Consider the following 23,824-nt stretch of genomic DNA (forward strand, 5'->3'; position numbering starts at 1 on the left):
TCTAGTTGATTCTCCTCTTTAAAACTGTGACAATTGTAAGAAGCTGTCTTGTAATGTATATCTTTCTATGACTATTTGAAACGATCACACTAGTTGGAGTTGCACAATACATCCAAAAGACAAAACCAAAATGCTAAACTTTGTAGTCATCTCTAACGATAAGAATACATCTGAATAAATCCTGGGACAGAATTCCCTTCAGTCCCCACATGTTGAAGACTTTAAGAAATATAGCCTAAAGAATACTGAAATGTCAGCTTAGGGATCTTCATCTGTCACTGTGGTTTAACTGGGCCTGTCCATCTAACAGGCAACTTAGTTTCTTTAAATTCACATTAAAAAAAGTGATTTCTGCTACCGTCACACCAAACTAAAACTCCTTCCTTATAACCCAAGGCAGCATATGTTCTGGCAATCAAGTAACTCAAACTTACATTTTTCTGAGGTTGGGCAGTTTCTTGAAGAGTCCAGTAGCTTCCAAAACAGAAATATCATTGTCATTCAATCGCCTGACAGGAACAAACAAAAAGACATTTAATACTTAACAGATGTCTGTGGCTGTATCTCTGCGACATACAGGGCTGCCATACAGAGAACTATGACCTTTGTTGAGCAAGACACTATCTGCCATCTCTCTAAGACTTCCAGAGTGAAAAGAGTTTCACTTTGAAGGAAATGGGAGGAAACACTGAAGACTGTCTCTAGTAAAACCATAGGATGCCTTTATGAGTGCAATGCCAAAGGACAGTGTCAGAATGCCGCCTCCTTCCAATGCACTGGGGTAGGGCATTACTAACCTTAACCATTAAAAAGCCTTGTTTGTGTGACTAAACCTCCTCACATGTTCTGCTACAGAAGACATGGAGCTGGAGCTGTGGTTCATGTAAGCAGAAGGGATCTGATTTCAGGTCCTTTTCCATTAAAGTGTAGTCTTCAAAATGAATGCAAAGGCCACTGTCTTGTCATGCTTGGGATGCCAAATTCTTTGTCTGGTTATATATAGCTCCAATTTTCTATGTAGAGACTTTACTGTGTTTCTGGATGTCTGCCCCTCTTACTTTTCTATCTTAACTTCAGATTTTTTTATCTGAATTTTTATGGGGCTTTCAATACAGTAACTTAAGTCTAACAGGCTACCAATATACCAAAATCTAATATAAGAAAAGAACAAGATTGTTAAGTACTGGGTAATACATATGTTTTCACAATGCTTATCAGTATACTATGTTTATAATTCCTAAGAATCTCTAAAAAGAAATACATTTCACAAAACCACTTACAACTTAACAATACATTAATTTTGAGAGCCATTTCACCCAAGTAGCAGGCACTGTTGGGATGGAATAAGTTCCTGATCACAGATTTAACTCAAAAGGGTTAACCCCTTAAAAATGACCAGATACAAAGGACTTAATGGTAGAATGGAAAGGAGCAATGGAACTCAGGCCATACAACAGGTCAACGCTTCAAGAAGACACACACAGGCAGCTGATGCACAGCGCCATTGCTCCTTTCTCAGCCCTACAGCTGGCATCAATGCTTAAGGAAATAAGGGAGTTGTGGAGCTCCTCTGAAATAAAATTAACTTTTCCAGACAGGGATGAACGTAGAAGGTGCCTTGAATTGGCCTGAATCCTTTTTACAGCCTTTAAAAACTAGGACAACCAGCATGCCAGGCTGAGCACAACTTGGAGAGCCAGTACTTACAGATCAGTGGTATATTCAGGAAGATGAGTGGGTAATCGGGTGAGTTTTTGGTTAGAGCAGTCCACAATTGTTCCCTCGCAGCGACACTTCTCAGGACAGACAAGGTCCATGAAACACTTCCCGGTGAATTTACTTCTGTAATCCTCTGACCCTGCAATAAAAGGAAAATATATACAGCAAACAGCTCCTGATAACTGCAGCAATAAGAGATTTTATGGAATCAACTCTCAAACACTGCCTCCTGTCAGCTCCCATCTCTGGTATACAATTTTAATACTTGCCAAAGATTTTTGTTCAGCAAATTTTCAAATTACTCCCAAGACCAGCCTCTGTATTTTCACTCTTCCCTTGATAGATTAATTCCTTGTCTAACAAGCCTACCTGCTACGGTATTTTTTGAAGCACATCTAATTAGCTGTTGGAGTCTGCTTCAAAGGAGCTCCAGCAAAGTCACTTTTTCCCCCTTGGAGCTTGGTCCAGCAACAAGGAAAAGGGATCTCACAAAAGCAGGAGCTATCTTGGGGCAATCAAATGACAATGGATTTTCAAAGATACCATTCAAAATTTTCAGACCTCAGCTACTCGAGTTATTTCTGAGAGCAATCTTTTGTGAGAGAACATTGTCAATTTTCCAACAATTAGGTATCTTTATTAACTACGTTACATAAACAGCAGAGGAAAGTAAAGCAGTTTAAATCATTTTCATTTTAATTAAGGAATGAGTAGGCCATACTTAGTGAGAAGCACTCCCTAATGTACCATTATACCATGATTGCCAGACCTCTTTGACTAGGTTTTTGACCCGTTCTAATGAAATGCTTTTCCAATTAGGCTCAGTGAACTAATCTGTCTTTTCAGGTTTGTTTTAATAACAGCAGGTTGGAAACTTGATCTCTGTGCTTCAAGGAACCAGCAGTATTAATAAACATGTATGTAAGCAAAGTGTTTCCAAGACCCCACCATGTTATACCTGCCCACTTACTTCATATTTCATAATGGAAGCACCGGAATTGTCTCAGGAACCTTATGATCGTAACAACCAAGAAATATTTTAAAACTTTTTGAGAGTTTTAAGAGTCAATTGAAAAGCTTTCGCAGGAATGATGTAAATTCGATTTTTAAGAGCCTGAAAACATCCATGAAAATTTAAACTTCAGCTGAAATTTGTTTTTAGAGACTTGATGACATTCATCACCTGCTTCCCCTTCCCAGACTGATAAATACACCACTGCTCCTTTTATGATGGTACACTATTTTCTGTAAGAGAAAAGAAGTCACCTAAAGGCACTATTATTTTAATTTATGTTACACGTTATCTCCACAGGGTGATGCAGGGAAAGCAAGCAACTCTGCAGGCAGTCTAATATTCTGACTCCATAGACACGCTTCGATCTACCTTTTAAAGTACAAACCAGATTATGAGAAAAATCACATACAGCTCTGTACATGGCCATTCCTGTGGTGCTAAATACTTGGCAGGTTACCATGTTTATTGTATATTATACATCTAAAGTGAGACTTGGCTACTGACAGCAGATAACTTAAAACCCTAGAAACACCGGGCATTTTAAAGTATTATAAAAAGACATTCTAAGCCTTTCCCCACACCACCATCATTTAAACTTTTACACGTGCTAAAAAAGCCATCTGATTTCCAGCCCTAAAAATTCCATTCTTGGTAGTCAAGCTAAAATGTCAAGTGATGAGCACATCACGGCTTGATTACAAGAACATACAGCTATTCTTTCTTAGGTCTATGAGACGGTACATTTGTTTATGTTTCCTTGGAAATAATGCCAAAGATGAACAGTTATCAGAACCAGAGTTTATTAGAACTTCTACAATTACAGCATGCCTTGAAAAAGCCACATTTTTTTTTCAGTGATCAGAAAGCGTCTTGGAAATCCCCAAATTTACCCTCAGAGAAGCACTTCTAAGTTCCATTGTAAGAGCTTTTTTTTTTGAAAGAATAATTACAAACATCATGAAGTTACACAGGGTAAGTATTTATTAAGTACAATTTTTAGTCTACTGATGGATACAAGATTTATCTTCCTATGGGAAACAAAAAATGTTTGGAAATCAAGTGGAAAGTTTTATGAAGGAGAAAAAGGGGTATAAATAACATTATGGGGTGAAAATCAGTTTTGGTTTTCTCTCAAGCTTTCTGGCAGAGTAAATAAAGAATATTTACCACATTTTGACTTAGCAGTCTCACCCTTTTGATTTCACACAGCTTTCCACACTGCATTAGCTATAAGAAGTTGATCTTGCCTGGGCATCAGTCCACTGCCTCCACGCTTACAGCAGGGAAAAGCCCTTTCTGTTCAGCAGGACAGGAAGGGAGCAAACATCACCTTCATACTTTTCTTTTTCAGGTTTTTTTTTTTTAAATATCTTTCTTCTAAATGAGTTTAAATAAGAGTTACCCAGGTAAGCCCTGAGTCAAAAGTAATCAATAGCATATAAATGCTCAGCAAATACTCAGTCATCCGTTGGACTGTGAGGCACCAGGAGTCACTTGCCAAAGACTAGATAAAATTTACTATTTGACCTGAGCTTTGAGATCTCTTGGACAGGTGGCTGCTCTATTAAGATATTCCCATCTGGGGTATTAATGTGAAATTCAGCCATCTGCTTGCAGAACTGTTTCAGTGCATATATCCATTTCTACACAGAGGGCTCTATCAGTGTACTACTGCAGGGTTCTGAGTGAACATGACAGCATTCAGGAAGTACAATTAACCATCACATGCACGCAGTACTTCTGGCACGCTATAAAATCACCTCTGGAAAGCCATGGAAAAAGAGATGCAGATCAGGCACAGAAGAAACACTTGGCTTCGTTTTACTGTTCCAGACTAACTATTTGGTCATTTTATTATACCTGAAAGCATGTGTGCACTGTAGCTGAGAAGCCTGTGAAGCCTGGCTGAATTTAAAACATAACCTGGGAGTTTCTGGTCATTTCCAAAATTAAAAAGAACCACATTTGTTGTAAAATGAGTAGCCAAGGCAACAGCAAGGCCTGTGTTTAACTGAGGGCAACTGTGTTTATCTGAATTGCTAGTTACTCTGATAACATTTTCATTTCACAACCTATGTGACACCATTATCAGGTACCAGGGCACTGCAATTGCTCAGTATCATAAAACAAACACACATGCCCTTCTACAGAACAGCAGTAGCGAGATAAAGAAACATATTTCCATGTACCAAAACATTCTAGGTGCCTGTTTAATACCTACATGGAAAAATTAAGAGATAAATACTTTTTTTATCCTGTTCTTTGTAAGCACTAATTTGCAAATCTGATTTCAGTTTTTAAAACTTTACCCAGAGGACTTAAAAGGAGTGCTGGATGATCCGTTCTGGAAAAAAATTAAGCTGTCTCAACAGGGGCTTCAATACAGACCTGATATATTAGTTCTAGAAAATACGGATCCAGCTGCCTCAAATCTGGCACCAAGTTTTAGATCACTGGCTCTAAAACTTTGAGAAAAAGCAGGAATCCTGACACACTTCTTCATGACCAATAGAGCACAATTCTAAGAGGTTTTCAGGAACAAAAAGGAGGTACATTGTCATAATTTCACACTGTAATTACAAACAACATTAATAGTACCAAAGAAAATCGAAGAACCTCACATGTCCTCCTTCTGATGGCCCCACAACAGGTATGTAACAGATCTGCAAGACGAGGCAGCATTTCCGTATAAGAAAACTTCTGTATGAGGCTCTCAGTCCTTTACCAATAGGTGTAGTTATCTCTGCTTTACATAGGGGTAAAGTTAGGCAGAAGTATGTTAAAGATGTTATCTAAGCTGTCAGAGCTAAAATGGCCCACTTGGGTACGCTGACTCAGCTTTCTGCTGTGCAGCTACTGGACGATGTTGTTTTCACACAGGCCTTGTTACACGTGTTTTTTCAAGAGATAAAAGGTAAAGATTTGCAGACTCTTCTGAAGTTTGTTTGTTGTATACTGCTTCCTAAAGAAATGCCAGCACATTGCCATAGCTCAGATCAAGTCCAAAGTCATGTTAAGTAGCAGGCATTGTATTACAGGAATGGCATACAGAGTGTACCGATGTGCACCTCAGGGAGGAGCACTCACTGGACAGTGCAAATAGAGAGATGTAGCTTACAGTATTTATAACATAAGACGACAAAAATTATTTTAAATCTTGGTAGGTATGGCTGGAATCACCCTTGGATCATGTAAATCAACAGGATGCCTAACATCTAAGAGCAATTAAAATAGATTAATTACTTAGAAATGGTTATTCTGCATGCAAGCCCTCTGGAAAGTCTGTCACAAACAGTCTAAGAAAGAAACTAGGGCTCCCCCCTGCAGCTCCCCGGAGTCTGGTTAAGCAGCACTTCACCTTTTTCATTTATCCTGTGAGAAAAGGGGAATCTCTCACCTTTTGATGCTTCTGAAACCAGCAGAAGTATCCCAGCATGCCATGCGGCAGGGAGTATGCAGCCTTCCATGGTGCTTGACAGAACCATGTTCAATTTGTATTGTTCTACCACATGGTTAGATCAAGCACAAAGGAAAACCCCATGAACAGCCAGAGTCAGAGTTAGGCAGCGCCAAAGAGAGAAGAGCGTTGAGAGGAAGCAGCATGGAGAAGCACAAGCTGAAGGTTCACGGAGAGCTGCTCTCCACTCCACCCATGCAAAAAGGTGCTGGACACAAGAGGTCATCCTTTACGCTACAACTGCAGGAACACCCTGGAGCACAATCGGGGTTAGTGTACAAGAACAGAGCCCAGGCGAATTCAGAGACAGAACTAACATGACAGAAAATACTACCACAGCACTGCAAAACCAGCCCTTTCCAGGAGGGATGTGCAACTTCCACCAGGAATTGACTGCCCGATCTGCACTGCTCTTTATTAGCGACTTTCTCACTGCCGGTGTCTCCTTTCAGTATGAATGTCACTTTGGTTTGCTCCATTTACTTAAATGCAAACTCAGAACTGCCGAGGCTCCCATTAATAACAGTAGACTCTGAGCTGATGGCCAGGCTCTGGCATTAAATGCTCCCCAAGCTCCCTTTGAGCTTGCTTTCAGCTCACGGTGGCCTTTCATGCTGGTGGCACTTACACTGACAGTCTGTAATTACAACTGCTTTTCCTTTTTTTTTTCCCAACCACACTTTACAGGGAGGTAGCACACACAAACTACTGCACACATATTAAGGCAAACAGGAATATTTTGCATTCTGTTTCTTGGCATAATATTTGTTGGGTTTTGTACATCATTTGCTGATGGAGGTGTTCTTTCTTTCTGACATGCTGGGTTATTTCAAACAGCTTCTTGTAACTCATTGCTGCAACTTCGACATATAAAGTAGGACACTTGGTTGTGGCTTGACTGCTCCCATTGAAATAAAACTCCCACTGACTTTAATGTCTGCAGAGCTATGCCAGTGGAGGATGCTTCTGAAAGCCTTGTCTCAAATGTTCCTGCAGGCTTCATGAAGGAGAGAGGAAGTGGCTGTTCTCTGTAACTGCTCAGAACATTTTGCTGGACATCAGTGAAGGTCAATGCTTGTGCTTTTTTCAAAAATAAAAATCACTTTCCTTAGTAAGGAGTTTGCATTACCCAAAGAACAAAGTCAGCATCAAGCAGATTATTCATTGCCTACATGGAGAACAATACAAGTACTCGAGCAGAGATGACAGATAACACAGCAAGGGACTCTGCTTCACCATTTTGCTATGAACCAGCATTATTAAGCAGAAAGTCAACACACAATTCCATGGGAACACCAGAAAAATAAATTCAGTGTTAACTTAGCCACCTCACACTATGGGTTTGTGTACAGCAATGAAGTAAGACAATTCAATTTACTATCTTTACAGTCTAGGAAAGAAACTAAAGCAGCTTTTTAGGGGAACCCAACACAATAACCCTTCAAATCCCCACAAGCTGCCAAAACACCCAGAGCCCAAACTGATATAAAAATTAGATTATTAATTGTCTTTTGTGACTCATGCAACACGGGACAGAAAAGCATTAATTTTCTTCCATGATTTATTCAAAGTAAGCATAAACCTGGAATCCACACTTCGTTTCTTTAGAAATTACACCTCTAAATAGTGTTCATGCCAATAATTTTGTATGGCTCAAGCACAGGAAGAAGCAGAGTTCCACATCCTTATTCCTACACTGGTTTAATAACACAGCAATTCCGGCACATGCTCTTCAACTAAATTCATCCACAATACTCTGTTAAGCAATGGGAGGTATTAGTTCATACCTTATACTGGTTTCCAGTATGAAATGGAATATCTGTTATAAACTCTGTAATTTCAGTGTCAATGAACTCTTTCAGTCAGACTGGAAACAACTGCAGTCAGAGCCCTGCAAACGTCTTCCTGAGAAACCCCAAGAGAATATTTTGAACAAGTCTCTATTCCTCTGCTGCACTAATTAAACATCACTTACAATAACTGCCTAAGCTAATCATCAACTACAATGAACAAGAGGTACCAGCACAAAAAGAAAAGTCTGCGAAAACCCTAATTTATGTCCCCAGAATACATAAGAGGTAAAATACTCCAGAGTCACATTCTGGCCTTCCTGCTTGTCACAAAAAATGTACAGGAACATAGTCCCCTCCTTTTATTTTTTTTCTTTGACAAATAGAACAGGAAAAAACCCCCTCAAAATCAGGAAAGCAATTAAATTACATTTTAAAACCTATTCCATCAGCCTCTGGATGTATATAAAAGCATTCTGCATAAATGTTTGCAAGAAAACCTCATCAAACTTGAAAAAGGAATAATCATATCTCAAGATAATTACTGCTTTTCATTAAAGCCCCCACACCCTTTAGATACACTTGTCATCCAAGCAGCAGTGTGTCATTTGCTCTTAGTGTTAATTCACCTCAGGGAATCTGAGATCCATTTGGTTATCGGTCACTGAACCCTCAGTTTGTTAAGAATTTGTAAAGGACCCTGTTTTTAACTGTCCCATCAAGCTGTAACACCTCAGAAGACCACTGCAGTCTCAGAATAGTCAGCTAAAAATTTATTGTCCAATTGCAGCTCAAACAATCTTGCACTAGTTTTAGCTGACTAGCTCCCTTCATGCCAACATCTCTCCAATTGTTTTCTTTATCCTATTCAAGTGACTGCTACACACACATCAAAGTGCTGACTCTGCATCTCTGCTAAGTGTTGCTCAGCCTAATCTCAACACAAACAATGGCAAAGGGAGAGAACAAACTTAGTTTTTGAGGGACCTGAGGTTTTGGCCATAATGAAGATCCCTCCAGAGGACAACTTGGATCTCAAGTGAGGAACCTACATTGCTATTTACTCTGCCTATATGGGGAATCTTGGACAACTGTTGTTTGGATGCCTAAGTGATATGGATGCATTTGCAAGTCAACATTTCTTCTCCCTCTTTTCATTGTCTCTTTACTGTACTTGCAGATAAGAACGTTGCCTGATAACAATGCAGTTCAGATGTTGAGTTTTTTTAAAGACTACTTCAACTTAAAAATAAAATTAGGCACAGCCTTAAAATTAACTTTTTACCTGGGACATGTTAATTTACTTTCTTGCTAAAGACCATGCTCTCTGCCAAACAGCCCCACCTGCTCATGTTAAGCTTGTCTCCCTAGAGTACAGTGGTTTCCACTCTGCCTACTTTTGCCTACAGCAGGGCAGGAAACCTTCACCATCCTGTCCCTTACAAGCTAGTGAAGGATTAGACTAACTAATACAAATGTTAACATAAAGATCCAAACTGCTATCAAAGATTTACAGAAAAGGGAGGGCTACAGCCTGTATACAGTACAGCCAAGTTACTTGGTTTCAACAGGAACATTTCTATAGTACAAAGGACTTCAGCTATTAAACACAGCAGACGTGTTGTGCTCTAATGACTTCGACTTCAGAAACATTTCATGCAAACCAAAGCTCAAATGCTCTCAGCTACAGCGTGCAATTAAGACTTCAGGTTCATAATTATGAATTCAGTCTAGGATCTAATCTGCAGGTGATCTGTGCTGTTAGACGGCCTTCCGTTCAGACAGAACTGTTCTTATCCACAACAAACACATATCCTTAATTTTGCCAGATTCAGAGTTTCCAAAGGTACTTTTGCTGAGCTGTTGTGTCTTTCAGGGGGGAAATAAAAGAGTAAACACCCCCAGCATTTAACTGAATAAACCCAAAACAAAACACAACACTCAAAAACCCCACAGAAAGAAATGTGAATGCAGTTAATCCTCCAGTTGTCCAGACCACAGGCAATGTTTCATATTTCTTTATTCTACTCAAAGGCCCTGGTGAAAAACATCCTGGAGTTTGGCCTCAGTAAAGACTTCCTGCAAAGGCCTAAAGCTCCCTGGGCAGGACTCGTAATCCCCACCACTGTCACCTCCAGTATGGATAAACCTACAAGCTGTTGGGGCCTGGTGCCTCCTCAGCACGGTAGCAAGGCAGACAAGCAGGGGGCTATCAGTGCTTTTCATCAAGCAGAAAACTCTAAAGGAAGGAATGAGAATAGAGGCTGTAAATAACTATTTGCTTACTAAAAATGGATGGAATTTGCAAAGTTGTTACCAGTGTGATTGGCAAATTATGGGAACAACTGAAAGTATTTCAATCAGATGTATTAGGTAAGATCTGGATTAAATTCACTTGCCTTTCATGAGTTTTGAACACTGGTTGAGGAGCAGCAATACACTGCAAAGAGCTTAAAGAAATTAAACAGTGTTTGCATGTGGCTAAGGCACAGGAGGGGATGAACCGAGGGACCAGCTACATGTGAACTGCCACTGGGACTGGACGAAATGCCCTGATGTGCAGCCTGTGCTCTCCCGACTGGGAACACTCCATCCACTGCAGGTCTATGTTTCTAAGGCTGAAACAACAGAGACAAGAAAGAAGGAAATTTCAGGTGATCACAAGGAATAGGAACTCTGTTCCAAAGTAGACAGGGGAACCCAAGAAGGTGAATATGTGTGAAGACAGAGGCTGGAAAAAAGACAGATAAAAATTTAGGAGGAAAACCAAAACCAGTAAGAAGTGGTTTTATGAAATGCCTTGGAAAATTGTGAGTGAACAAACAGAAACTACATTACTATGTTGTAACACGAGAGATACAAAACTAGCCCCAAACGTGCAAGCTCTAGATCCATATGTACCACAGAGGATGGCTTTGATTTGGGCTGGGTTAACAAGCAACAGTGTCCAAAAAGGAGAGAATTGTGCTGGCAGATGGTTCATTGTCCTCCTCTGGTTATTTCCTGTGCTTTTGATTTGTACAGCACTATCTGGAACTGAAGCAACTAATTAAAGTCAGTTAGATATGATGAATGCCCCAGTATAAGAGAAAGCAGGGAGACAGGTTTACTTGATGGTATTTCAAATAGTAACCTTATTTCTAAGAATTAGAAGACAAAGAGCTTTTGTGGCACAATGCTCGCAGATATACATACCCTTTGATCATTATCAGATATGGTTTGTGTAGGTACAGCAGGTGGAACTTTCATTGCTTTTGAAATACATAATATACTGAAAAAACCAAACATATCATGGGGAAAAAAAAAGACATCCAGCTGAATACAAGGGCAGCTCTCTGCAAAAGCTATTTCATACACAGTGTCACACAGCAATCAAGGATCCTGCCAACTCTTGAAGTGACAATAAGCTACCACGGAGACAACACAATCTGCTCATAGATTCATTTTCCTTCCTCCTAAATCCCTGCGCTGCTTTCGAAAACAAAACTGCTGTAGTGAACTTAATCAAATGCTACTGGGCAGAAGACTTTTGTTGTTGCTCCCCCCGCCATGCCTACTAAGAATGGGAGCCTCCAGTGACCTAAGGCTGGCAAGTACCATTGGAGCCTTGGGTGGTCCTAGTGGGCAGATGTAGCCAAAGAGAAAATGATCATCAGAATTTTACTATTGCCACTGAAAATGACAGTATTCCTCCTTTCTAAACAGGAGAGAGAGAATTAGTCACAGCCTGTTCCTCCAATTTCTCTTTCAAGAAAACCCTTTTTTTAGTCTCAGATTCTATAGCTGTAGGGAGAGAGTTGAGCAAGGGGGAGGCTTATTATTATTTTGGTGCATTGCATTAAATGGAAGGCAGAAAAACACAGGAAATGGATCCTCTGCAATCTGAGGCTTAAGCATATTTGATAGTATTTTCAACAGCTTTGCCTGTCTCGCAGCCCCAGGCAAAAACATGCCCCTTTCCCTGCTGTTCCTTCATTTCATGCTATAATGCTTCCAATTCTCTTCCTAAAAAGAATTATGTACATTATCTACCTGTTGCACAGAATCTCCTTCCTATGCCTACTCATAACCTTTGCAGATGTTGCTCCATCATGATCAGTAAAAGTTTGAGTCATTTGGTTCAGGGAGGAAACAGCATCTGGGAATAGTGATTTAAAGGTGAATTGAAATAAAAGGCAAGTTCTTCTTGCTAAATACTTTCCAAAAGGATGAGGGGGAGTTGGAATAAAAGCTGAACAATACAATATGCAGAAATAAGTTTTCTAGATTTGATTTTTTTCCCTATGCCATATAGTTTTGTCTTCGCTGTTTCATTTAATTAATCAAATATAGCTCTATTTAGCCCACTTGCATCTCTGAATGTGTCCTCTTGACATTAACTTCTTGATATTCCTCTACCATCTCAGACTGATGAAAGTTCAAACATCTGTTTTTCTTCCCCATTCCTGATAACCACTCTTCTATCATATCCTTGCACAGAATGCACTTCCCTTTCTTCTCTTCATTTAATGAACAATCACATTTTTTCTTATGCCAGGTCCTTCATGACAGTTCCCTTTATGATACTTCCTGGAATCCAAATGGATGTGGAAAACACGGAATTTTATGAATTCATAAAAAACGCTCCTTTCCCCAAAGTCAGAGTATCCAGGATGGGGGACAGAATCGTAAGACTGTGAGAAAAATTGTGAGTTCAGATAATGACAGTTTAATAGGTAATGCAAAAGCCACACAAACAGAGAAAACCAAGGAATTCCCTCCCCACTTCCCATGGCAGGCAGGTGTTCAGCCATCCCCAGGACAGCCAGGGTCTGTCACACGTAATGGTGATTTGGGCAGATAAATGCCATCACTCTGAATGTCCTCCCCTTCCTCCTCCTTCCCCTGGCTTTATCTGCTGCACATGATGTCATATGGCATGGGACATCCTTTTGGTCTTGGGGATCAGCTGTCCCAGCTGTGTCCCCTCCAACTCATTGTGCACCCCCAGCCTGCTCATTGGTGGGGTGGGGTGAGGAGCAGCAAAGGCCTTGGCTCTGTGTGAGCACTGCTGAGCAGGAACGAAACCATCCCTCTGTTGTCAGCACCGTTTCCAGCACAGATCCAAAGCACAGCCCTGTACTAGGTGCTGGGAAGAAAATTAACTCCATCTCAGCCAAAACCAGCACACCGGGTTAGGATAAGATCCCTTACACTTAACTAACCTCTCATATTCACAAAGCCATCTTTCTGCCCCTTGAGATGTACTGAATGAATTAAACAAACTACATGAAAACAGCATGATCCTGAAACCAGAAGCCTTAGAAAAGAGAGATGAACATTTACAATATGTTTTAAAATAAAAATTCTTTTCCCATGCACTGAGCAAAAGATGTAAAAACTAGACAGGGAGAATCCCACAGCGAGCAAGAACCCTGACAAGTTACTAAGCACTGCCATCCAAGTGGGATTGCACAGGCTCATCCCTGGATAACACAAAGCACTGCTCAATAGTCGGGCTTTGAGTGATGAAGATTCATACCTTATGGACTTTTCTGCACAGAGACATGCTGTATTAAATCCTGGGATGAAACATATTCCTCAAAATGAAAACATGGAGAATTCTTGCTAAATGCCAAGTCTGAAGCAGCCACGATTCAAAGGGACAACGTGAGCAGAACAGGTGCCAAGGATGCCTGTTCTCTGGATTGATTTACAAACTAAGATTCTTCTGAACCATTAGACATACCCCCTGTCTCATGTGAGCAGACAGTGAGTCGACTTCAATGTATGTCATCGCCATCTGGAAACTCTACAGGCAAGGAAATCTTCTCTACTGAGCTTTTGAATAAAATTAGTTTTCATCCAGCTGAAATCTTTGTTGTGAAGCTGTACAATCCCTGCTCTCCTCCTTCATAAGTCAGGTTTATGCTTTCTTCATGTGGTTTTAATATACTTGTAGAACTGGAGACCAAGGGAAAAAAAGCCTAATGCCTCAAGAAAAGGACACCCAAGATAAGAACTCACACAAAATATTATTCTCAACGTCACCAGGTACTGTGTGCTGCATTGTTACTCTTCTTAGCTATGAGCTTTCATAAACGATATCAGATGGTGTTTGCCTTATCCAACAGCCTGCACCATTGTTCAAGACATGCATGCATGTACAGAACAGTAATTTAGCCTATTAATAAAAGCAGAAGAAAATAACAATGGCAAATTTGGTACAGATTTATAATGATCTGGTTTTGCAGTCTCCTTTCTAAATTATATGTATGCATTTTCATTTCTAGTTTCTTTAAATATGAATATTACTGAATAATTATCTTGTTACTATGATGGACACAATCCAAAATCCTAGATAAAAGAATCTCGTAATTTCAGTTCTGGTCATAAATTTTGTGGCTTGAGTCACAAGTGATTGAAGACTTTAACAAGCATGCCCAAGAAAAACTGAGTGCAAATGAAGTTATCTTTACTGTATTTTCCCCATAAAGAGAAGGTTTAGCTCAGCATATTGCTCACAGAGATACACAAAGCACAACGGCTTGTTTTGGGCTGCTGCCATTCAGTTTCATGCTGCATCTCCATCTAGAGTCATTAATCTTTTACCACCAGGAACACAATTAATCATGTTGGAGGTTTAGTTTTTTTTTCAGAGGAAAAAGACAAAAATCATAGTAATTTTTATAGAAAACACTGCAAGGTACTCCATCAATAACTGTTATGTTTCTTCTCAGTACACACTAATAGATTTACTCAGTGAAACCTGCTTGTCTTTACAATATACAAACATGCAGTAATCTAAAATACATATAACCAATGGAAAAAACACATGAAGAAGCAGGGAAAAAAACACATGAAGAAGCAGTCTGCTCAGCTGTACTGTGCAAGGCAATAAATGTCCTTTTACTGATAGCTGGACCATAAATCAACAACGGAAAGGGTTGAGAAAAAGGTGTTTACATTATTTGAGAGGTTATTTTCAGGTGGAAACATTTTTCAATCTAGCACAGAACACACAAATCTGCCTAAACTGTGATGCAAGTTTTGATTAAAACTTATTAAAACCAAACACCTTACTGAAGTTGATGGCAGATTTACTTGAATTAGCGCATGTTATTTGTGGACATAAAAATAACCCCCAACAAATAAGAAAATAAATGAAAGTATGTGAATTGATGCTGTCCCCCCACCCCCAGCTTCATTTCCATCCTAGATCAGAAATGCTCACTGCCAGTTGTAGAAAAATCTCACTCATACTGTGAGAGAAAAATCTCACTTAGCCTTTTAGGTCTGAGAACTTGAGCTCATCTCCCATTAAAGTCAACAAGAGTTCTGCTTGAATACAAACAATGATTCATCCACCTTCCACCCTTTCAAAATATGGCATTTGCTACATGGATTTATATACATCTTCATTGTTTTCCTTAGACATTTTGCAACCTAGAAATTCTTTAAAATTAAATGTCACAAGCTTTTTCTCTTTTTCTTTTCTTTGTTTTTAAGTGACACACAGAAGACAGCTACAGACTGCCTTTTCTTTTTTTTTTCCTTTTCTTTTCTTTTTTAATCCACAAGGTAATTGGCTTTCTGGAGAACTAACAGAATTTTCCAAATTTAATTTTCAAAGATGCTCCATAATATCCATTATAGCAAACACTGTCCTGCAGATTCGATTAGCAGGCTCTCTGGACCTGCTTATTTCTGAATTGAAAGTGCAGTACAGCCTGGATAAATGAATTACCTGAGCAGCGGAACTTCTTGCTCTTGATCTGGCTGATTCGTTTGTTGGCAAGGCGACGCGGATTGCTGCATCGAGCGCCGCTGGTTTCTATCGGATTATCCTGCAGGTAATCAGCCAGCCACTTCAAATGGCAGTCGCACACAAATGGGTTCTGAGCTAAATGTCTGCGAGAAGGATGGGATGTTTAATCAGAAGTGACCTGTGACACTGTACTCCATCACTGTTTTTCACAAACGCAAACCTGAAGAGTAGAGTAATTGAATAAGCTTCCAAAAACCCAGGCCTGGCAGAAACCACACAGAGCTGCACATGAATGGGAGAATTCTGTGAGCTATCACATTTCATAGCTCATTAAGACTGCTGCAAGTCTTTTCACAGAGGAAACAAAAATTAAGATAGCAAAGCCTGCTTTAAAGGACACAGACCTCCTGTCTACAAAGTCCAGTGTTTTCTCCTGAAAGCTTGATGCACCCCCTTTTGAGAGAAATGCTCCTTTTTAGATGCATCTGACCGAAAGATCATTTTGTATTCTGGTTTAAAAGAAATTTCATTGGTAAACCCTGTTTCCTACAGATCAAAATGTGAATTAGCAAAATCCTTGGATCTACAGGAAAACCAGAAGAGATACAGAGATCTTTTCTCCAAAGTTAAATTGCTATTTGCATATACTCATAATTCACAACTGTATTCTCTAACATATATTTTTTTCCTGGACCAAAAAGTTTCACTTTTGAGGCTGAACTGTTGATGCAAGGTAGAATTTGACTCTACCATTCACCAAAATTTGCACAGCATATTTCCTACACAATTGGAAACAGGTATCATAGCATTGATTTTATCTGAATATTTAGACTTTGTTAACAAAAATCTGCTGGAGCATATTAGAGAGAAACACCATTTCTTTGCCTCTATGATTCATTCCATTTGACAAAGTTGAACACTGCATCAGGAAAGTTTGTCAGGTCTTTCTCAGAACCTGATTCTGATCTCAGCTAAGTTAACTTGCATCACTTCCTCTTACTTCCAAGGGAGTAGGACACAACTCTTCAATAACTGCCAAGACAGTTAAAAAAGACAGACATTTAAATTTGGTTTGGACAGAGATATAAAGTTATCCCCTCACAAGAACTCTGCTCTGTTGCTGTTTTTTTCACACCTGTAGGAACTTCATTTCTTTTCTGTTTGCAGTTATATTTATGAACTGTCACTTAACAGAGTAAGTATAAAATACAACCAGGCAAGGGCTGCTGAGGAGTGGGAAGTGAAAGCATACATAGCAGAAAGTGCCTGAGGACACTAAGGATTACTGTTGTAGTAGAGCTGTTCCTGCTATGAAAGATCCAAAGAACAAACAAGGATATAGAGACAGGATATGGGACTGGTTTTGTAGCTCTAGAAAAAAGGCAGAAAAGGGCAATCACTTGGAGTACTAAAAAGGGGAGAATGAATCAAAATATCTAATGAAAAAATGTCTCTGTGTGAAGCAAGAAGTCCCTTCTAAGTAACGACCCCTAGAAGTGCCAATAAAACCCCATGGAAACCAAACAGAATTTGTTATATCTTAAGGATGTTGCCTGTTGCGTAATTTAAAAAAATCTTATACACCTCTGTAAACAAACCTTCCCTCTTGCCCCTGTTTACATATATATCTATGGACATACACAGCATGTCCCAGCAGAAGACAGCACAGGGAGGAGGGCAGGAGCAGGATGGGCTGTACATGATGATTGCAGTGCCATAATGATTTGGAGCAGTACATACTGGACAGGTGTCTGCTGAAAATTCAGTTTGTGCTTGTGGCTGCCTGAGGAGGTAGCAGGTATCCTGCTGCTAGAAATCATCTCTATGAGTTTGTTTTTACATGAATTAACACATTTAAAAAACTAATTTGACCAATGCATTGCCAGTATTAAAATATACATGTGTGTATATATTCATTTGCAGTACTACAGTATGTGTATGCATATATATCTATAAAGTGCATATCAAGTCCAGTACATACATAAATACATACACATAGATATTTTAATACTGGAAAAGGATATACTTACATGCTGTGTAAACACACAAGTCTCATATCTATATAGGCACACACACATATAAACACAGACAATATTGGGTGAGGGGGCTTGTTCTTCATTTGTATCAGGCTGCCAACTCCAGCTCTGAAAGTACTATTTACCTTACTATCTTACTCCTACAGCTTTAGGATGAGACCTTCTGTAAAATATCGAATCATTTCTATACTTTTGATTCCAATCCCTTTCTCTTGCCCAAGGCCTCCAATTCAAAGACAGAAAACGTTTAGTTGATTTTCTTAATGGGTCAAATAATAAAATGTATCATTTCCCTTAAGTGGAATGTCAGCTGAAATATGGTTTCAGAAGTCACAAACTGTTCAGCACCACTCAGGCCCAGTAAGGAGAGATGCCAACTCTCAACTAGCACATTAAAAATTATTAGGCAATGGTTTTAACAGAAACTGATGTTGGTGTATTGTATGGAGTCAAATTTACATATTATCTTCCCTACAAACAGTATGAGAATTACAGTGGGAGCTTAATACACTTATGACATTTACGTCCTTATTGGCAGGCTGCACTGGTAGCTGGCTGTGCTGATTTTATGCAATACTACTATTATTTCTGTCAGAAAAGGAGGGGTTACTCCCATGGGGTCTCTTCCAAATTGTCTTAATGTCAGATGTAAAGCCTTTGCAAAGACAGGCAACATCTTTGGAGGAAAAAGAGCGAGCTGTCATTTATGATGTGCTTGCATACTCACAGAGTCTGGATCGATCGGAGAGGTGCAAAGAGCCCCTTGCTGATGGTCTGCAGCTTGTTGTCATAAAGAGATAGCAGTTTGAGATTATGCAGACCTTGGAACGTGTTTACCCTCAGGCAGTTGATCTTATTGGCATTGAGAAGCCTGAAAAGAGAGGAAAGGTTTATAATTCATTAATCTTACAATAATCAAATAAATAACTTTGGTGTTAAATCTAAAAAAAAAATAACAAAAAATTAACCCAGTCACCAAAGCCAACCTACAATGAAAGGTCTTCAATTGCCTGTTGCATTAAAAAGGTGAAAAACCCACAGTCAGAGCTGGGGAATATACAGGCATATAACAGAACGAGCATCCTAAAATACTCAAATGATATTGACAAGGCTGAGAAAAATGGTACATTGCAAACAGTGTAGGCTGGTGACTCCATTTTCTTGGCCATGAAATTCTTTCTACTTTGTCAGTGAGTTTGAAAGGGCTTAATATTGCACCAGTGTGGCTCTCCGAGGCATCGCACTAATTGTAAAGCAGAAGACAAGTGTGTGTGTGTAGGTAAAAAGGAAAAGACACCTCTAACAGCTCAGAGACCTTCTCTTTTCAACGATGGCCATGTACACACCTGCAGACAACAGGGCAACCTACCAGGGAAGAAATGCATGCTGCTTAGCTGCACATGATGCTTTTCTCTTGTTCCAAAATCTGACTTCAGAGGTGCTGCCTCTGCACAGAGCCCTGACTCTGCATTGCTGAAACCTTTGGAACATCATACACTCATTACAGCTCTCTGCTCCTACTGTCATTTTGACAGAGCCTCATTACTGCAGTAAATGGCTACAGTAATTATGATATGTAAAAGATGGAAGCACACTTGAGTAGAGTCCTTTTCTCAAGGGGAACAGGAATGCAGCACTGAACAGGAATGAGAGGGCATCAGAGCAAAACTCACCTTTCTAGCCAATAGAAAAGTCAATATCAATTTACATTAATTTTCTTCTTTATATGTCATGGAAAAAGAAGTTTGACATCAGATAAGAGAAAGCCCCACAGAAGGCAAGGAAAAATAAGTAAGGTTAAATTTTTGCATGAACTAATAGCTAGAATAATGTTATGAAATCATAGGCAGCACTAGTTTGACCCCTCTGCAACCTGTATTTCTGTGACTGATTATTATGTGACACCTAATCCACACTCCTGTTGACTCCACCAGAAGTAAGAGGGTAATTTTCACATAAGGCTACAGGAACAGTTCCTCCCATGCATTCAACTTCTGAGATTCTGGTCCAGCAGCAAACCTCAATGTCACCTCTCACTACTTGCTCCTTACAGTCATTCATGTGTCCAAGCCAAAACAATCATCATTCTCTTTCCTTTCTCATGCATTATGCATTTCTCTTTCAAGCTCATAGACTACCTTTCCATAAAGAACAGGTTAACAAGTTATTAGAAGGCAGAATCAGCCACTGAGTTTTGAACAACATCCTGACATGTACTTAGGCATTAGGAATCCCTTGGTGTCCAGCCTCTGTCCTTGTGCACTGGTCTCACCCTGTTGTCAGGTAGTGCTCATTAGATTGGCTGTTCCATGGCAGAGGCTTAGTACCAAAGTTATAGGGGAAGAAGCCAGAAACCAAGCATAGAGTTCAATTTATTTCACTAGATGCTTTACCCCCACTGATTTTATAGTAATATTTTCTGTTGCAAGCCTTACTTTTAACAAAGCATAAAGCAAAAAATTGATGTACTATCAGTAATAAGCAAATCTACAACTGAACTACAGTTGTATTTGTATATGTGGACAACGAGCATGTCTTTTGAGTGATGCCCAAGCACACATATAGCAGAGCTGTTGTTCACATGCTGTTCACCTCCATGCAAAGAGTGGGTTTTAAGTCTAAGCAACATTGATCCCACTTAATAAACCCTCAGAGCAAAGCTGACCTAGAACTGCAATGAAACCACAGGTTTTGTATTAATTCTCTGATTAGTTTCAACAAAACATGAATAAACCCAATGCTGGCATTTAGAATTGACCATGTGATAAGTTTTTCTGGAGTGAATTTTGAATTACTAGATGCATAGAGATGTAATCTGTGACATCTCTGTGATAGTCAAATACCAAAAATGTGAGCAACTGATTCTATGTACAGCCACAAATAGAGAGGCACCTCTCAGCATCACATAAAGTAATTTGGAACAGGAAAGTGCTTGGGCAGACTGGTTAGAAGTGGGAACTCAGGTACTACACAGCTTTTCTGAGGTGCCAATGCCTATCCTGTGTATCATCCACAGAATATACGTGTAGTACCTAAATCTAAAGAGGACCAATAACGTGCCAAACAGTAACAAAGATGTGGCCATACTTGGATCATGAGTTAGATTGATGCCCTATTTCTGATAAGAATCAGTGAGAAAAGGGGGAGTGAAAACCTGTGACAAAGGAGAATAAGTAATATCCTACTTACTGTGAGCTAGAGAATGACTTTTGGCCAGAAGCATTAAGGTTTATATTCCTTGCAAAACCTCTTGGTTATTTTAAAATAACCCCTCCCTGTATATATTCCAATTCTTTGCTTAATCTTCACTGTCACAGCCTCCTTAATAGCATCTAATTATTTGGGTATACAAGGTTGGTCTCACATGGAGTTAAAAGTGGTTCTAATATTTGCAATTTTTTTTTAAACTAACACAAAGGCAGAAGAGGAAAACATATTCTAGGAAGCAGAAACAATGATCTTCCTTAACCACTGAACCATGCTGCAAAAGATACTAAGAATTCCTTTTCACAGGATTCACACAAAAAGAAGGGACAACATTAAAAGTTGAGTTTTACTTTAGCAAGAGATACAGAGTTTTTATTTTGCATCAATTTATGGTGAAAGTAAATTCTGCTAATTTTCCTATTTGTTATCAGCTTGATTGGATGAGATTTACACACAGCCTCCAGATGTGGTGCAGCATTTAAAAGCAGGTTCAAAACTGAAGTAGAAATAAAACTGCCTGCTACCCAGAGGGATGATGGATTATTAACTCAAGCCTCCATTTTCATCCCTCTGGATATGTTAAAACATCAAGAACTCTCTTGCAAGCCCAGGACCACCGCAGAATACAGGAGAATGGTTAGAGACCTTGTGGTTTACACACCACTGAAAGCAATGAGCAGAGCAGAACTACCATTCCATGAGCCCATTTCCTGAAAAAGTGAATTTGTCTACACACATTGAAATAATAACGTGCTTCAGTTAAGCCCTTTGAATGAACATGTACTGAATTGGCGCTGTAATTGTATCAGATGCTCATAAGCACCATCTGCATAATTAAGATGGTCCCATAATTGAATTATATGCCCAAGCACAGTTTCAAGTGATTAACATTTAAATAACATTTTGAACTCCAAACCCAAAATGATTGAAAAATTTCTTTTTTTAAGAGTGAATGGGGATGTTTAACGTGGCTTTTACCCTCAGCAACGTTTGTATTTGCAACTCAGCAAAGTCAAGTAATCAGACTATCAGCAAATAACTGCATAACTCACAGAACGAACAGCAGTCTGGCAACCCAAACACATGCAGGAGGCTGCAGGTTGATTTCTACGGCTCCAAGGTGGACCAGAAGTCATCCCAGGTTAAGGAGCCGAAAGGAGAACATCAAGGAGAAAAGTTGCACAGAGTGACTGCAAAACTTCTCTTTCTTTTCAACTAGCTTTGTGTTTTGACAGCAATGACAACATGATGAGAATGAAAATGTTTGGCATCCCATGAACTGGCTGGCACATCCCACATGCCAGACTAACTGGGGAACATGAGAACTTACTAGAAAAAGGCAGGTATAAATGCATAGGAAGAGGATAACTGAAGTTATTTGCAAAAGTCACAGCAGAATACAAATGGAATATACAATACTTTTATAGACTACCAATAATCAAAGGCTTCCATTACATTAACAGTGACTAAAGGGCAGCAAAAAAAGGCCTCTTGGCAGAAAACAGTCCTTAGGATATACAATACCTGTTACAAAACATCAAAAAACTTTTTCGGCATTTCTTTTGAGCAATTTATCTTGAAACATATAGGGAATCAAGCATCACCTTTGAACACAAATTATCATGGAGAACAGCTGAAGTGCCAATATGGAAGTATCTAGTCAAGTATTCCATCATCCCAGTAGTCAATGGCAAGCAACATCTAATGACAGAACTGTGTGTGCCCTGCTTACTTATTGGCAAAATAATTATATTAGGTTCCAGGAATGTTTTAAAACAGTCTGGAGTGTAAGGGAGCCATCTGACTGCCTCTCACTGCGTCAAGATATTTAGACATCTTCTAAAATTTGCATTCTGTAATGTGATGACTGACCACCAAAGGCTCTCTCAGTGCTTTAATTGATAATAACCAGTATGAAATCATCATCAAACTTGCTAGAACCAGTTTCAAGTATTTCTTCATGTTCAGGAAACTGGATGATGGTGATAAAAAATTCATTCAACATAAATTTAAATGGAAAAGTCACAAGCTAATAATGAGTGAACAGGGAAGCACAGAGCACAGTTTGAGAGCCCTGTTTTGAGTGATTTTAAAGGCCTCCTTTCATTCCTGATCCAAAAGACTGCAACTCCAGTTGAACACCATCCATAAAACAACCCTATGGTACTAGTGTTGCTACCTGGAGAATTATAAGCACATGTTGTCATAGCACCCAGACTTCTGCTATTCAAAATTCAACATTGTCCAACTTACGCCTGCACATAAGGTCACAGCTGATTTTAGATCACCACATGATAATTCAGAGGCACAGCAGAATAAACACACTTTATCAACTTCCTGTGCTACAGGGGAGTTAGATTCTTGTGTAATAATATCTAGGAGAGTTTATGTCAGGTGAGTCCAGCTCAGCACTGGCGTCAGAAGTGCTAATGAATTGCACACTGACGTATAAACTAGCAGTTGTTCTGGGAAGTTGCATGCAGACAGGTTACAGAAGTGACACAGAAAAGGCAGATGCTGTTGCAGTCTTTCATTAGTGCTTGGCTGTAATTGTATTTCTGTGTCTGGCAGATGCTGCTCCCTCACTTTAACCACAGTTATTGAGTTTAGCAATATTATCACAATAGCAGCCTAAATGCAGAAATCTGAAGGAAAAAAGCTTGAGGCAAACAGCTTGAAAACAATTCTAAAACTATTAAAGAGGTCTGTGCAGAGAGTATTCTGTCCTGGACTAGAAAGACAAGGGTTGCATAGTATCTCTGATGCAGCCAGAAATATTTCAAGTAATCAAGGGAAAAATTCGTATGTCAGTTTGCTGAGAATTTAGAATTCCAGAAATGACCTAAGTTGCAA

General features: G+C 39.4%; 1 protein-coding gene across 1 annotated transcript in view; it reads right to left on the minus strand.

Annotated features, from left to right (window-relative positions):
• The window catches only part of SLIT3 (slit guidance ligand 3), a gene marked incomplete at its 5' end in the record, with an annotated part of 502,705 nt that overhangs the window by 118,883 nt on the left and 359,998 nt on the right, over positions 1–23,824 (minus strand). The window contains 4 exons of the mRNA XM_084268563.1: positions 435–509; positions 1,708–1,858; positions 15,708–15,871; positions 18,492–18,635. Of these exons, the coding sequence (XP_084124689.1) occupies positions 435–509; positions 1,708–1,858; positions 15,708–15,871; positions 18,492–18,635 (534 nt within the window). The remainder of the gene's footprint in view (positions 1–434; positions 510–1,707; positions 1,859–15,707; positions 15,872–18,491; positions 18,636–23,824) is intronic.

The sequence above is a fragment of the Gallinula chloropus genome (assembly GCF_964237585.1).
Source record: "Gallinula chloropus genome assembly, chromosome: 10".
In the NCBI taxonomy this organism is placed as follows: domain Eukaryota; kingdom Metazoa; phylum Chordata; class Aves; order Gruiformes; family Rallidae; genus Gallinula; species Gallinula chloropus.